This window comes from Bidens hawaiensis, unplaced genomic scaffold (genome assembly GCF_021521415.1).
Source record: "Bidens hawaiensis isolate Kalapana, Puna unplaced genomic scaffold, B.hawaiensis_p1.1 tig00071650_1, whole genome shotgun sequence".
NCBI classification, from domain to species: Eukaryota; Viridiplantae; Streptophyta; class Magnoliopsida; order Asterales; family Asteraceae; genus Bidens; species Bidens hawaiensis.
In genome coordinates this window covers 25,204-39,040 of record NW_027502533.1, presented here as the reverse complement: position 1 = coordinate 39,040, position 13,837 = coordinate 25,204, and the positions used below count along the sequence as shown (strand labels likewise).

At 32.2% G+C, this 13,837-nt stretch overlaps 1 protein-coding gene across 3 annotated transcripts; it reads right to left on the bottom strand.

Annotated features, from left to right (window-relative positions):
- Positions 1-6,240: 6,240 nt before the first annotated feature.
- Positions 6,241-11,858, bottom strand: LOC143605832 (uncharacterized). Of its 3 annotated transcripts, none has more exons than XM_077081808.1 (3): positions 11,787-11,858; positions 7,931-10,180; positions 6,241-7,073 (listed from the first exon to the last, which is right to left on the bottom strand). In XM_077081808.1, exons 2-3 carry the CDS (start codon positions 10,178-10,180, stop codon positions 6,390-6,392), a joined length of 2,934 nt encoding a protein of 977 aa, XP_076937923.1. In that variant the 5' UTR covers positions 11,787-11,858; the 3' UTR covers positions 6,241-6,389. The 3 variants fall into 3 exon arrangements, with proteins under 3 accessions (XP_076937923.1, XP_076937921.1, XP_076937924.1); XM_077081809.1 differs by lacking the exon at positions 11,787-11,858 and having other exon boundaries at positions 6,246-7,073; positions 7,931-8,965; positions 8,999-10,304; XM_077081806.1 differs by lacking the exon at positions 11,787-11,858 and having other exon boundaries at positions 6,242-7,073; positions 7,931-10,304.
- Between the last annotated feature and the right edge of the window lie 1,979 nt (positions 11,859-13,837).

Here is a 13,837-nt window from a genome sequence, read left to right as displayed (position 1 = left end):
AATACATAGTTTAATGTTACAAAAATTTTAAAAGGAAATGATGTATTTCCTATAACTCTATGTATTAGTTACCAAATAAGTTGAAAGAAAATAAAAGTAAGTCAAAGAATATTTATTACAATACTTATACGCAACACCAACGTTTATGTACGAGATACAACTATTTGTTTATTTATTTTTTTTCAAACTTATTAACATTAATATAACTATAAGTTTATTAATCCTTTAATATTATAAAAAATAAAGTTTTAACTTATCAATATTTAAACATCTTTACTTTTACTAAAACTATTTTTATTGTAAAAATGTAACATTTAGATTTGTAAAACCAACAAAAACGCGTGTTTTTTCACCACTGACTTCTTGTTTTTTGAAACCTAACATTATCAAACTACAAATTTACAAACGAGTTATAAATTTGAGATGTCTTTTTAAACCGTTTTTACTTTAAACGGTAAACAAGCATATAACAATACCGACAATTATAAATGTTTCACAAAAACAAACTGCTTAATTTTAAAAACGTCATATCATAAAAAAAATATCTCATCGTATACGAAAATATACAATCTATATTTGTAATTCATATTAAAGAATTTCTTACAAATTAAAGTCTAGAAAGTTAACATAATAATATTATAATATTACTATAATAAATTTATAACCATACTATCTAATATCAACTCCTCAATTTTCAATCCCTTTCATCTTCTTCGACAGCCAGTGTTCACACATGGTCAGCTATATGTGGCTTTATCATGAGTGAAGAGCAGATTCGGTGTTAAAATGCTTATATTAGATAAGGAGGGTAATGTTACAAATAAAACTACAAATGCGGTTTATAAGGAACTATTTAGTTATTTATGAAATTTTAATTTTCAAGTTTTTTTTATCTATCAAATAATTGTAAAACGAAAGTTACTTTGTTGTTTATGAAAAAGTATTATGTATATAGTAATTGTAGAACCAATGTTATCTTGGTTGTATTTATGTTGAAGCAACTTTTTGTTTATAATACGTTATAATAACAACTATATATCATGTTATTGTCTCCTCGAGTAGTGTTGTTAAACGTTTTATATATTTCCACCCGTGTCGTACACGGGTCAATAACCTAGTTTAGTATTAAATAAACATGAATTACATTGTGTTACAGAGAACCTCATGTCAATTGATGGAAGATAAGGAAGAGAGGAGTAAAAGGTCTGAATTTGTGCAAGGAATGTTGCTGTCGACGATTCTTGATATAAAAAGATTTTCGTTTGTCAGTTAACGTTGTGATGTTGGGTGTTCGTCGGGTGTGTAATCGAGAGGGTGGAATTACGTAGCCATAATCATGTAGTTTATTTATGTCTGGCAGTGGCCATTAAGACGCTTTGTTTAAGTAATTTACAACATTTGATGCATGGGGTACAACATTAGTTAGGGGCATAAATGTCTTTATAACATCAAATCTCACGTGCATTTGCAATATCTTCAAAATAATTACAAGTTTCATCCCTTAAAATTACACAATTGGTCTTTGATCTTTTACATATATATTATTTTATTTTCATTTTTAACCTAACTACCCACGATTTTTAAACGGTCATAACTTTTTCGTACGTTAATATTTTTTAAAATAAATGGCATCATAAAAACGAGCATTTTATTATCTTTAATTTGAGTATCATATTGTTATAGTTTTCAAAGTAAAAAAAAATTATGCAAAAGTGTGTGCAGTTTGCTTTTGATAGTTTTTTTAATTATACAATGAGTCAACTTTACACGTTTTTTTTGTCGTCGAAAACCAAAACTAAACTGTTTCTAAATAAAACCCAACTAAACCGAACATTACCAACGATTAGGTTCTGATTTAGTTTGTACTTCGATAAAAAAATTGTGTTTAAAATTTAAAACAAAAATTATTAATTTGCATATACCTTCACTTCAAACTAATCATCAAGTAATACATTATTAAGAGAATCATACTATGAACAATGATAACTTTGGTCATATAAATAATAAACCTTATTAGAATAAATAGAAGGTGAAATTATAACAAGAACAAAAATTATAAAAAAAACACTGGAAATTTGGATAAATTAAAGTTGGAATAGACGAGTTTGCTCGTATTAAATGAAACTGTGGTTAACTATATTTTAACTATGTCTAATATATATTATATCTAATACAAAATAAGTAAATAATTAACATTTCAATATGTATGCGCCACCTCCGGTTTAAACCATGAAACCAAACTGGTGAATGATCTCACAGTTTTAAACGAAATAATGAACACCCAAAAATTTGTTACATGATTATCATAGTATGTGTTTGTATGTGTTTCCAGTTTCCCGCTGCATCGCGCGGGCACTCTTCTAGTATTATTATATATGCTTTAGTTGTTTCATTTCATAATGGAGAAAGGAAGGCTTGTTTGTTTGTTTGTTTGTTTGTTGGGTAGAATTATTAAATGTAATGGTTCAGAATTATTATTGAAATCGAAACGTACACTCTTGCGGAGGGGTTTCTTGTAGCTCTTAAATTGTAAACTGGTAGTTATAGTGTTGTATGGTTGGCAGCCTCACATATCCTCTCTCTTCCACCTAATCATCCATCTATCTATAAAAGTCGAGTCTTAGTGCATGGTAGACCTAAATGGACTATAAAATCCAAGAACGTACATTTAATTTAATGCTATGAACCTATCAAAAAGAGAGAAAGTATGAATGAAATGTTCAGCCCAAATATTGTAATAGTATGTACAGTCTGTCACGATGGTTGAATTGGTGTGTTAATTTGCATTCACAAATATAAACTGTAATTAAAAACAAAAAAAAAAAAAAAAAAACTAAGTAAACACATCTTCCCGTCAGCTTTGATCTCTATGGGACAAAATTAGTTGAAGGCCCCACCATCAAACGTTAGGTGTTACAGATGCACGCGTCTAAGGCACACAATATCAGTTGTGCTCTTACTTTTTGATAAGTTGATAGCCTTTCAGCACTCTATTCGAATGCATTTGGTATCCTAAACTAGTCATGGAGCCATATTGGTTCAATTACATAATGCATGCGATTCCATTTAATCATTTCAGTTTATAAACTTACCAAACACTTACGTTATAACTAATGGTCAGTGAGGTTCATATTTAACCTGTATCTTTTCTAACACTTTCCTATAATCAAATGTTTATTTTAGATCAACTACATAATAAAGGTTACTGAAAGAAGGCCTTTTATTGACATGTTCGTTTTCTGATTATTTCTAGCTATTTTTTCACGTCTCTCTCTTTTCAAAAAAATGATAATAAAAATTGAACAATTTTTCAACCAAAAAACCCCGCTAACATTGCAGTTACAAATAATTGAACCCATTACCACATTTATAAGGGTTAAAATACCATGCCTATATCAATAAAATATTTTTCTAGAAAGAAAAAATATACTAAACATACTAATAAAACACACTTATTTTAAATTACTTCTTTAGTTTAGAAAACTTAGAATATAAGGGCATCAAATCACTCACTTACCCATTTTTACTCTATCTCACCTAAATAAAAGGGTTTAATCCCCGTTTAAACCCACCCACAGCTTAATTCAAAAACAATTCCTAAATTATTGTGTACGTAAATAATTTTAAAGTTTGATAACACTTTAACTCATCTTGTCTTTAACAGCCCTTAACTCATGAAGAGTGTGGTGGCTCACTCGTTAACCTTTGTCAAATCAACTTTAATTCCCTGTGGGCGTTAAGATGTACTCCACGAGTATGTAACTTTTGCTTTCAATCAAATAATACATGAAAATCAAATTATATTACATAGTAATTAATGTATTTCTTTTCCTATATATATAAACTGAAATTTACATTTGTTGTTATGTAGGATTATATATAAAAAAAAGCAGCTAATATTTTTCTTCTAAAACCCAACAAGCTAAGCTATTGTGGAATTTAAAGTTTCGACTAAGAGAGGACACACTTATTACACTGCTTATGTCGCTTTTATTTGTATTTCAATCTTTAACTATCTCCAATGCATGACTTAAAATAAGCCCTTAAAATAAGCCCTTGACCTTTGCCTCTGTAGAAACTTACCTTCATCAACCAAAGCCTTCCACAAAGGCTTTGGTTTGTGTTGCTTTTTGAAGTTGAGGTGGGCTCAAAGTAAAAAAAATTTGAGTTAAGTGTCATTTTAGTACATGTGGTTTGTCCAATTATGCAACTTTAGTACTGTTTTTGAATTTATTGCAAATGGCTACCTCAATTTTCTAAAACTTGCAGTTTTGGTACTTTATTCTAACTCCGTTTATTTTGTTCGTTAAATCAGGGGTAAATTGGTAATATCAATTACTTTATTTTATTTTTTTTCCTTTCATCACCTAACCCCTTTTATTTAAACATCACCACCGCCCCCTCCCTCACAACATCCCTCCCTAAACCGGCCATCATGAAGGGATTTAGATCCATCGAATCCCGTAATCCTAAGCTCCTATTTGTGTTCTTAGACCTGACCAAATTTTGACTTATCCGGTGTGTAAAACTTTCAAAACCCTTATGTTGCTGTTAATATCCAATAACATTAGAAACCCCTGATTCCACCCAAATCAATGGCTTTGGATTTGCACCTTCATTAACACTATAAATCCCCTCCAAGATGAAGAATTGGAGTTGCGTTCTTCCAAATATGTACATAGGATAAATAGGGTAAGACGACGGGAAGGAGAGGGGTGTGGCGACGGCGGCGGTTGTGGTGGTGGCATGGCATAGTTTTGTGGCGGCTACGATTGAGGTGGTTATTGCGGCATGGTGCAGTGGGGGTTAACCATTGGTAGTTCACCGGCAGTGGTAGATGAATAACAATGGTGGTTGACCTTCGGGGTGATGCCCGTTTTATCTCAGACATGTATCAAAATTATTATGGTTATTTTTTGCAATGATTATTGCTGTGGGTACATAGAAGAAGATGGATCTTAATGTGTGATTTTGGTACTGATGTATAAAGAGTATAAATAGAGGAAAAGAAGATAATATAGAAATAGAAAGAGAGAGGAGAAAGAGAATTAGATTAAAAGAAAATTAACAAATAAGAAAAATAATAAAGTTATCAAATTACCCTTGACTTAACGAACGAAAATAGACGAGGTTAGAAAAAAGTACTAAAATAGCAAGTTTTAGAAAACAGAGGTAGCCATTTGCAATAAATTCAAAAACGGTATTAAAGTTGCGTAATTGAACAAACCACGGGTACTAAAATGACACTTAACTCAAAAAACTTTTATATAAATGTTGTTTGTAATAGGTGGATGATGAAGTGAAAATTAAAGAAGGTAAGAATATTTGTAGGGTTGAAAATAAATTAAGGCTTTTAAGGATCTATATAAAAATTATTTATGTATGTGGCAGATGACGTGACAGTTAGCATCTGAAATAGTCTTATATCTATTTAAAAACGAGTTTTGTTATAATTACATTGTTTATGTATACTTTGAACAAGTGGTCATATACTCTAGCTTCAAAGCATAGCTAATGCCTAATGCTTATATTCAATCCACATCAAAACAAGTTTGCACATAAACTTTGTACCCTTATTGAACAAAGTAACATTTTTCTTTTTCCTTTTGGAAAAGCATAATACTTCCTCCAACAAACTTTTTTACAATCATGACGGTTTAATTGCATCAGAAAATTGTATGAATGGTAAATGATAAACAGAAAAATAATTTTAGAATCAATCACTTATCAGCAAGCTTACCGAGACCACCCCTGTAACAACCCGGCCGCCGGCAGTTAATATATTGCACGAAGATCGCCTCGCCATGTTCTTGAGGGTCCGATAACCTGCACCAAGATACAATTTCCATTCTCAAACAAGTTATATACGATTACAAATAATACAATAAACTCATGTATTTTAATTTTTAATTTTAAATAACTTTTTTAAAACCAAATGATTTTCTTTAAACTGTACCAAGTCAACAGTAGGTGTTAATCGAATTTGAAAATTTTAAAACTGAATTCAGATTCGCATAAAATTCAAAAAAACCAATTAAAATAAGCATTAATCAAATATGGATCTATTGGAAATCTGGAATAAACCAAAGTGAAAAAGATAAACAAAAAAAAAATCAAAAGCATATAAATGTTTTCTAAGTTAATATAAAATCGTATATAATATTAAATAAAAAACTTAGCGAGAACCCAAAAGCTCATATACTATACAAATATAATGAGAATTCAGATTATTCGAGTCGAATCGGTTTGATATATTTAAATTCAAATTCGATTCGAATAACACAAGACTCGAATTCAAATTTCTTATTTGAATTCGGTTAGAATTTTCGAGTTTGATTCGAATAGTGACTACCTCGACTCACCTCTCTAATGCTTGATCTGTAAATCTGTTAATGCACGGGCGGATCGTTGCACAACCCAACGATCTGATCTTGCAATGCCACATCAGCAGAAGCCAAATTTGAACCCTGCCCTTGTACCGAAAACTGATCTGGCATCGAATAAAAGTTACTAGAATCATGCACTGAAGTAAAAACATGATCATTTTGAGAAACCGAAGCCCGAGCTTCACCAAGTTGAGACCCAAACAACCTAATCCCCGAAGACGAACCTGACGGTCCACTCGTTCTACCACTTAAATCACTCATTCTATTACTACTATTATTATTCAATAATCTATGATGCATCTGACGATGTAATCTTCGTCTATCTCTTAATGTAGTTGCAACCGCTCCAACAGAACCAGGGTTAGGTTCAGAATGAACCCTAGTTTGTTGTGCTAATGGTGTTTCGGGCACATATAACTCATTAAGATCAAAACCACCAGTGATTGGAGATGATGATGGCAGGTCTGAATTTATGGTTCCAAAAACAGTTGGTCTGCAACCGTCACAGTACCAGTTTCCTTCCGGTACTTCGCGACCTAACCCAACACAAAAAGTGTGTGCGGATGAGTCGCATATGTCACATAATAGCATTAAAGCGTCGTCTCCGCCGTTATGGCATTCGGTGCACATTACACTTTCGTATGGATCGAGGTATCCCCTTAGTTCTTCCTCTGATGGTTGATAAACCTGTAAAAAGGTTATAAATGGTAAAGAAATTAAACTTGATTGTAACTAGGGGCGTAAACGAGACGAGCCCGAGCTTGTCTATAGGCTGGTTTCACATCCGAGAGCGAGAGCGCGGCTTGAGCTATATTTAATTAATTTATATACATTTATAACTATTTTAATACATATTTTCATTATAATTTGTATATATAAAATAATATATATTATTTAGTTATTTTTATCATACTTTTATATAGGGTTGTGCATGGGTCGGTTGTGGGCTCAAAACAAACCAAAAGCTGAAAATTCGTTTTTTGGTTTTTTTGACAACCGTTCAGTTGCGTTTTTTTCAGTTTGGGTTTGATTTGGTTTCACTTTTTTTCGGTTTTACCATTAGGGTGCAAAATATTTGGGCCAAAAAAAAGGCCCAAAATAAGTTTGATCTAAATCTTTTTGTTAACTAATAATTGATTGATTGACTATTATACATTCAGGTTAACACTATTTATTAAATTCTAGAAACTGCTTAAAATACAAAATTACAAGTGAAAACCCATAAATTCGGTTCGTTTTTTAGCATGGTTATATGCACGACCGAAACTAAACCTAAAGTTTGGTTTTTACGAAAACAAAAATCCAAACTGCCAGTTTTTGTTTGGTTTCGGTTTTTCCATTACAGATCGATGTTCCCGGTTTCATGCACACCCCTAGCTGTAATATGAGTTCCATGCTCGTTTAGACTCGCGAGCCAGCTTGAGCTCAATAACTGAAGCTCAGGCTCGGGCTCGTTTATCAAACAACCTATTATGGGTTCGTTCACACCCTTAATTGTAATGCAAGAGTTAGGATTACCAGATTAGTATTAACTGAAAACAAACCTGGTCGCACTCGGGAACGGGTACGACGACGGTCCGTAAGTCAAACCCTGTGTCTGACTTTGCAGCTTTTGTTATTGTTGTAAACCTTTGCTTGCAAAGAGGGCAACGTGATTCAACCTTTGACCATTCCATAATGCACGAAAAGCAGAAATAATGGCGACAGCAGTTTAAAACACCTCTCATGGTTCTCTTTTGTTCCTCTGATAAACAAATTCCACAAACCTGTTTTCCTATGTCGTCTTTCATGTCTTCAATCTTCTCTTTACCTTTTCGTATTGGATACTTCTTTTGTTCATATGCCGGTTGTTTTTCTTGGTTTCTCAATTTAGCTCTTAAATTGGCACAGTAAACCCTAGCTTCTCTCATTTGCTCTCTTTCTTCTTCTGAGATTGTGTACTCGTGATCAGATGATGCAGAATTAACAAAATCCGAATCGGATTCAGATTCTGCCTTCGATTTTTGCCAATCTGGCTTCTTTTTACGTCTTTTAGTGGTCTTGCTTCGGTTTTCTGTCTTGGTTTTGTTGTGATTTTTTTGTTTAGGTTTTTTGGTCTTTTTTTGTGCTCCACAAACAGTCTTTTTATGTGAATGAGACTTAACTATCTTGTTTTTCTTTGTCTTCGGAGCTTCGTCTTCGTCGTCAACGAAATCACTCTCGCTTAGCTTAAATTCTGCATCGTTTTCGTCTTCTTCTTCTTCTTGATTGTCTTCTTTGTAAGAGACTATCTTCTTTTCCCGACGCTTATTTATCTGGTTTCTCTTTCTACTTGTTGACATAAACTCTAAATCATCATCATTATCATTGTCTTCTTCTTCTTCTTCTTCTTCTTCTTCTTCTTCTGTGTATGAAACTTCACTCTTCCCGTGAGTATTCTTTCTTTGGTTTACTTTCCTACCTGAATACATAAAATCATCATCGTCATCATTATCATCATCCTCGCCATCTTCTGTATATACAACCTTCTTTTCTTGAGGCTTTTTTCTTTGGTTTCTCTTTCTACCTGAAGCAACAAATTCTTCATAGTCGTCCTCATCCTCTTCAAGATCTTCATCGTCATCATGATAAACATCATCATCATCATCATCATCTTCATCATCCAACATTTCTGGATAAGAATCCCTCTTCATTGCTCTAGGCTTCTTTATCTGTTTAGCTTTCCTATCTGAAGACATAAAATCTGCATCATCTTCACCACCGACCTCCGCCTCATCATCATCATCATCATCATCATCATCATCATCATCATCTGTGTATACAACCGTCTTCTTTTCCCGAGGCTTTGTTCTCTGCCTTCTGTTTCTACCTGAAAACCCAAATTCTTTATAGTCCTCTTCACCATCACCACCATCATCATCACCACTATTGCCATCATTACCACCACCAACACCATCATTTCCAAAATCACCACCACCATCATCCACTTCTGTATATGAAACCCTACTGTCTAAAGGCTTGTTTACCTGATCAGCTTCTCTATCAAAAGACATTAGATTATCTTCATCAGCATCATCATCATCATCATCATCATCATCATCTTCTTCTGTATATACAACCCTCTTATTTTCCCGATGCTTGTTTCTTTGTTTTCTGTTCCTACCTGAAAACACATCCTCATCGTCATCATCACCATCACCATCACCATCATCTTCCTGTTCTGTATACGAAACCCTCTTTTTTTCCCGAGGCTTCCGTCTCTGTTTTCTGTTTCTACCTGAAAACACAAATTCTTCATCATCAACACCAACGTCATCATTATCATCATCTTCTGTAAAAGAAACCCTCTTCTTTCCTCTAAGTTTATTTACCCGGTTAGCTTTCCTGTCCATAGACATAAAATCTGCATCATCATCATCCTCCTCATCGTCGTCTTCTGAATATGAAACCCTCTTCTTTTCCCTATGCTTATTTACCTGATTAGTGTCCCTATCAAACGACATAAAATCGGCATCATCATCCTCATCTTCTACATAAGAGATCTTTCTCCTTTTCCGAGGCTTCATAACCCTATTTCCCTTTTTACCTGAAGAACTTCTTCTAGTACTTCTTGATCTACAAACTCTCCTTGACTTTCCCAGGCCAGCCGATATCTCTTCTGATTCCTCGCCATCGAAAGAATAACATTCATCTGACTCATCAAGATCCTCATCATCAGTCACCTTATACTCCTCATCCGACTCATCTGAATCTGAATCTCTTTGTTTAATCCTTCCTTTATTACTTCCCTTGATCCCAACCCTGCTTCTTGCCATCTGTTCTTTCACCAATAAGAACAAAGACAGCAATCACGATATGTAAATAGTTAGTATATAAATAAGATCTAAACAGCAATCAAGACAGCCACATAATACTTGTTAAGGATCTCCTAATTGAGAAATATTAGCACACCAATCTATGAGAAAGGAAATAAGATCACATTTTAACTTTCAAAATCCAAAAAGGTTGCAACTTGATATAAACATAATCAAAACAAAGTTTGACTTCATACTCTGATCTGATCAATATCATTATCACATTTCATCGATACTGTGGGGAATTGCTATGAGTAACGCTATGTAACCAACATGAAGGGTATTGGCAAAACATGTTTTTAAAAAGGAAATAAGATGTCACATATTAACTTCCAAAATCCAAAAAAGGACACAACTTGATATAAACACTAACAAAATTGTGGTTTCGTGTCATAAATATCATTATTAAATTTCATCAATACTATGATGAATTGTTATGAGTAACACTACATAACCAAAATGAAGACTAATTAGCACAACAATCTTTTTGGGAAAATAATAATAATCATAAGATATCACATTTGAACTTTCAAAATTTGAAAAAGGTAACAAGTTGATATGATGTATGAACACCATATCATTTTGACATTTCATTATCCGAATCATCCGATCAATATCATTTTGACATTTCATCAATACTATGAATTGTTATGAGTAACACTACAGAAGCAAATTAGAAAATAATTATAAGAAAATCACCAATAATAAGGTCAGCCAAAAACGATGATCCGTTACTAACGGTATATCAATTTTAATCAAAGCCGTAAATCATCAAACCAATCTTCCAATTCAATTGATAACATCTTATCAATATCATTTCAACATTCATAAACCCTAATCAACACAAAAGTTGGATATCATAATCCGATCAATACCATTTCACCGATACTACCAATTGCGATAAGTAACCACTCCAGAACTAAAAAGAAAAAAAAATGATGAACAGAATCAGCAATAGACGAGTAAAACAACAGCAATTTCAAATGAAAACCCAACCCCCCTAGATCATCAAAAGAGTCATCCAATTCAATTGATCAATAACATGAAACAAAAACCAATATTAATATAAACAGTAACACATCTGATATCCGTTGATCTGAAATCGTATGCAACAAAAACGATGATCCGTTACAAATGGTAAATCAATTTCAAATGAAAACCTTAATTCATCAAAACAATCTTCCAAATTCCAATTCAACATTTCATAAACCCTAAAGGTTGCAACTTTATAATCAAAACAACTTATTGATAATCCGATCAATCAAATGAAAACCCTAGATCATCCAATTCAATTAAGCAAAACAGATAGGACAGTATTCATCAAATCCACACATCTGATATCCGATATTCTGAAATCCTATCCAGCAATAATAATAATAATAATACGAACAGATGTTGATACAAACGGCAACTAAATTGGGGGAAATGCAAAGAAGAATGAAATCAAGCAACAGTTAGTGATGAAATTGATGAATAATAATTGAAGATGATTAATAATAATAATAATAATAGTAGTAGTTGTTGATTGCGTGATGAAGAAAGAAGGAAGGAAGGAGGATTTGGTTACCTGCACAAGTTGAAGGGAAGAAGAAGAAGGTGCAGTTTATGACTGCTGGCTTTATATATATATATATATATATATATATATATATATGTATAGATAGATAGATACACGCAAAGCAGCAGTAAATAAATACAGACAGATATCAATCAGTTTAAATATGTTGTTAAGGAAGTACAAAAACGGCAAATATACTTACTTTCAGATCCGCCAGTTTAACCTTTACCATTTTTCTATATCTTTTTTCTTTTCATCTTTACAATTATACATTTTTTTATATAAACTAATAATTATCTTTGAAAAAAAAGTACATATATGTAATTGGTTTAAAGTGGGTGAATCAAACCGTAAAATCAGAACGGTTCGATTGTCGTTTCTCGAAGCTGTAGTTAACGATTTGATTCATGGTTTTCATCAAAAGTAGTTGAGAGAACGTGAAAACCATACAAAAGAACATTTTCTTCATACATCTTAATCTAGTAATCATACTCCCTTTTTTTCCCTATGAATTGCGATAACTATTGTAAATTTGGGGAAAACTTTGTTTGCCCATATTTATTTTTTAATAATGGTTGAATTGATTGTGAGTCAAAAGAACATTTTCTTCATACATCTTAATCTAGTAATCATACACCCTTTTTTTTCTATGAATTGCGATAACTATTGTAAATTTGGGGAAAACTTTGTTTGCCCATATTTGTTTTTTAATAATTGTTGAATTGATTGTGAGTAGAGGAGAAAGAAAACTGTAATGATAAAAGTATAAAGAATATTATTTAATTAAAAAAGAGAGAGAAATAGAGTGTTTTTTAGTGTAATTATATAAATAGGGATAAAGGACGGAATGAGAATACTTTAAGGTTGTATGAAAACTAGGATACCCAACATGAGGATGTGATGACAACTTAATATTTATATTTAAATTTGTATATGATTTATTTGTAATATATTAAAAACTTAAGTTTGATTTGTGTTCCGGCTAAAATTGCCACTTTCATCAAAAAGTTTGTTTTTTATGTTTGACATATTGTCGTTTGTATTTTTCTAGTCATTTCAGCACAGATGACTAATTCCGTCAGATATTTCTGTTCACCCTATTAAATCAGTTTAACCTAGGTAAAATTTGTTAATAGCAATATCATGACCTAAGTGTTACTATGTATATGCATTACTTTTCACTTAATTTTGTTTCATGTTAATTATATATATAAAGTGGAGGCGACACTGTTAATACCGATCACGAACTTTAATATTTTTTTATTCAATAACGACAAGAATTTAGAGAGAACGAAACACGACCTATTACAATAGAGTCACAAAAGTAGACACGAAACTACAAGATAAAAACAGCATGATAAACACATGGGTCAAAATAGAAAAATAGAAAAAGGGGTATAGAGAGTCTAGAAAGAACGACACACAAACGATCACCCATGGACCGGCACAACCACCTGATGCACCATACCACAAATATTAAGTGATCTAAACGACTTTCAATATCTTCAAACGCCCGCACAATCTATGAACACTCGTCACATTTTTGTCACTTTTAGCTGTATCTTGTCCCAATAAAGCAAAATGTAAAGGAATGCCATCTTTTATCTTTACCATAAGTTTTCCATATCTTTAGCCCATTGGGAAATATTCGATCGATTTGGAAAACAATTGTTTAAACTTTAATTAATTTAATTTTTTTTGATAATGACTAATTAAACCAATATATTAATAGACGTTCATCAATAACAATCTTTTCAGACCTGGCCTAGACATCGACTTAGACACCTTACTAGGTTAAATGTCAGACTGATCTGGAAGGGCAGACCGGTGTTTGACCCGGATGACGTCATTATATATATATATATATATATATATAGAATTATATATATATATATATATATATATATATAAAATACGTAGAGTGGATGAAAGTAATAATAATTATGCATTTATGTTAAATGATACTTAATGAACCACATATGTGATATTAAGAGATGAAAACAACACATGTGAAATAATTCTTTAATGGGCTTGAAACATATATCCAATAACATATGTGA

What these genes read in the sequence shown, in the direction of transcription:
- LOC143605832 (XM_077081808.1), bottom strand. Translation starts at nt 10,180, where the DNA reads ATGGCAAGAAGCAGGGTTGGGATCAAGGGAAGTAATAAAGGAAGGATT. An exon ending in CCGTTCCCGAGTGCGACCAG is followed by an intron (nt 7,074 to 7,930) that starts GTTTGTTTTCAG and finishes ACCTTTTTACAG; the next exon opens with GTTTATCAACCATCAGAGGA.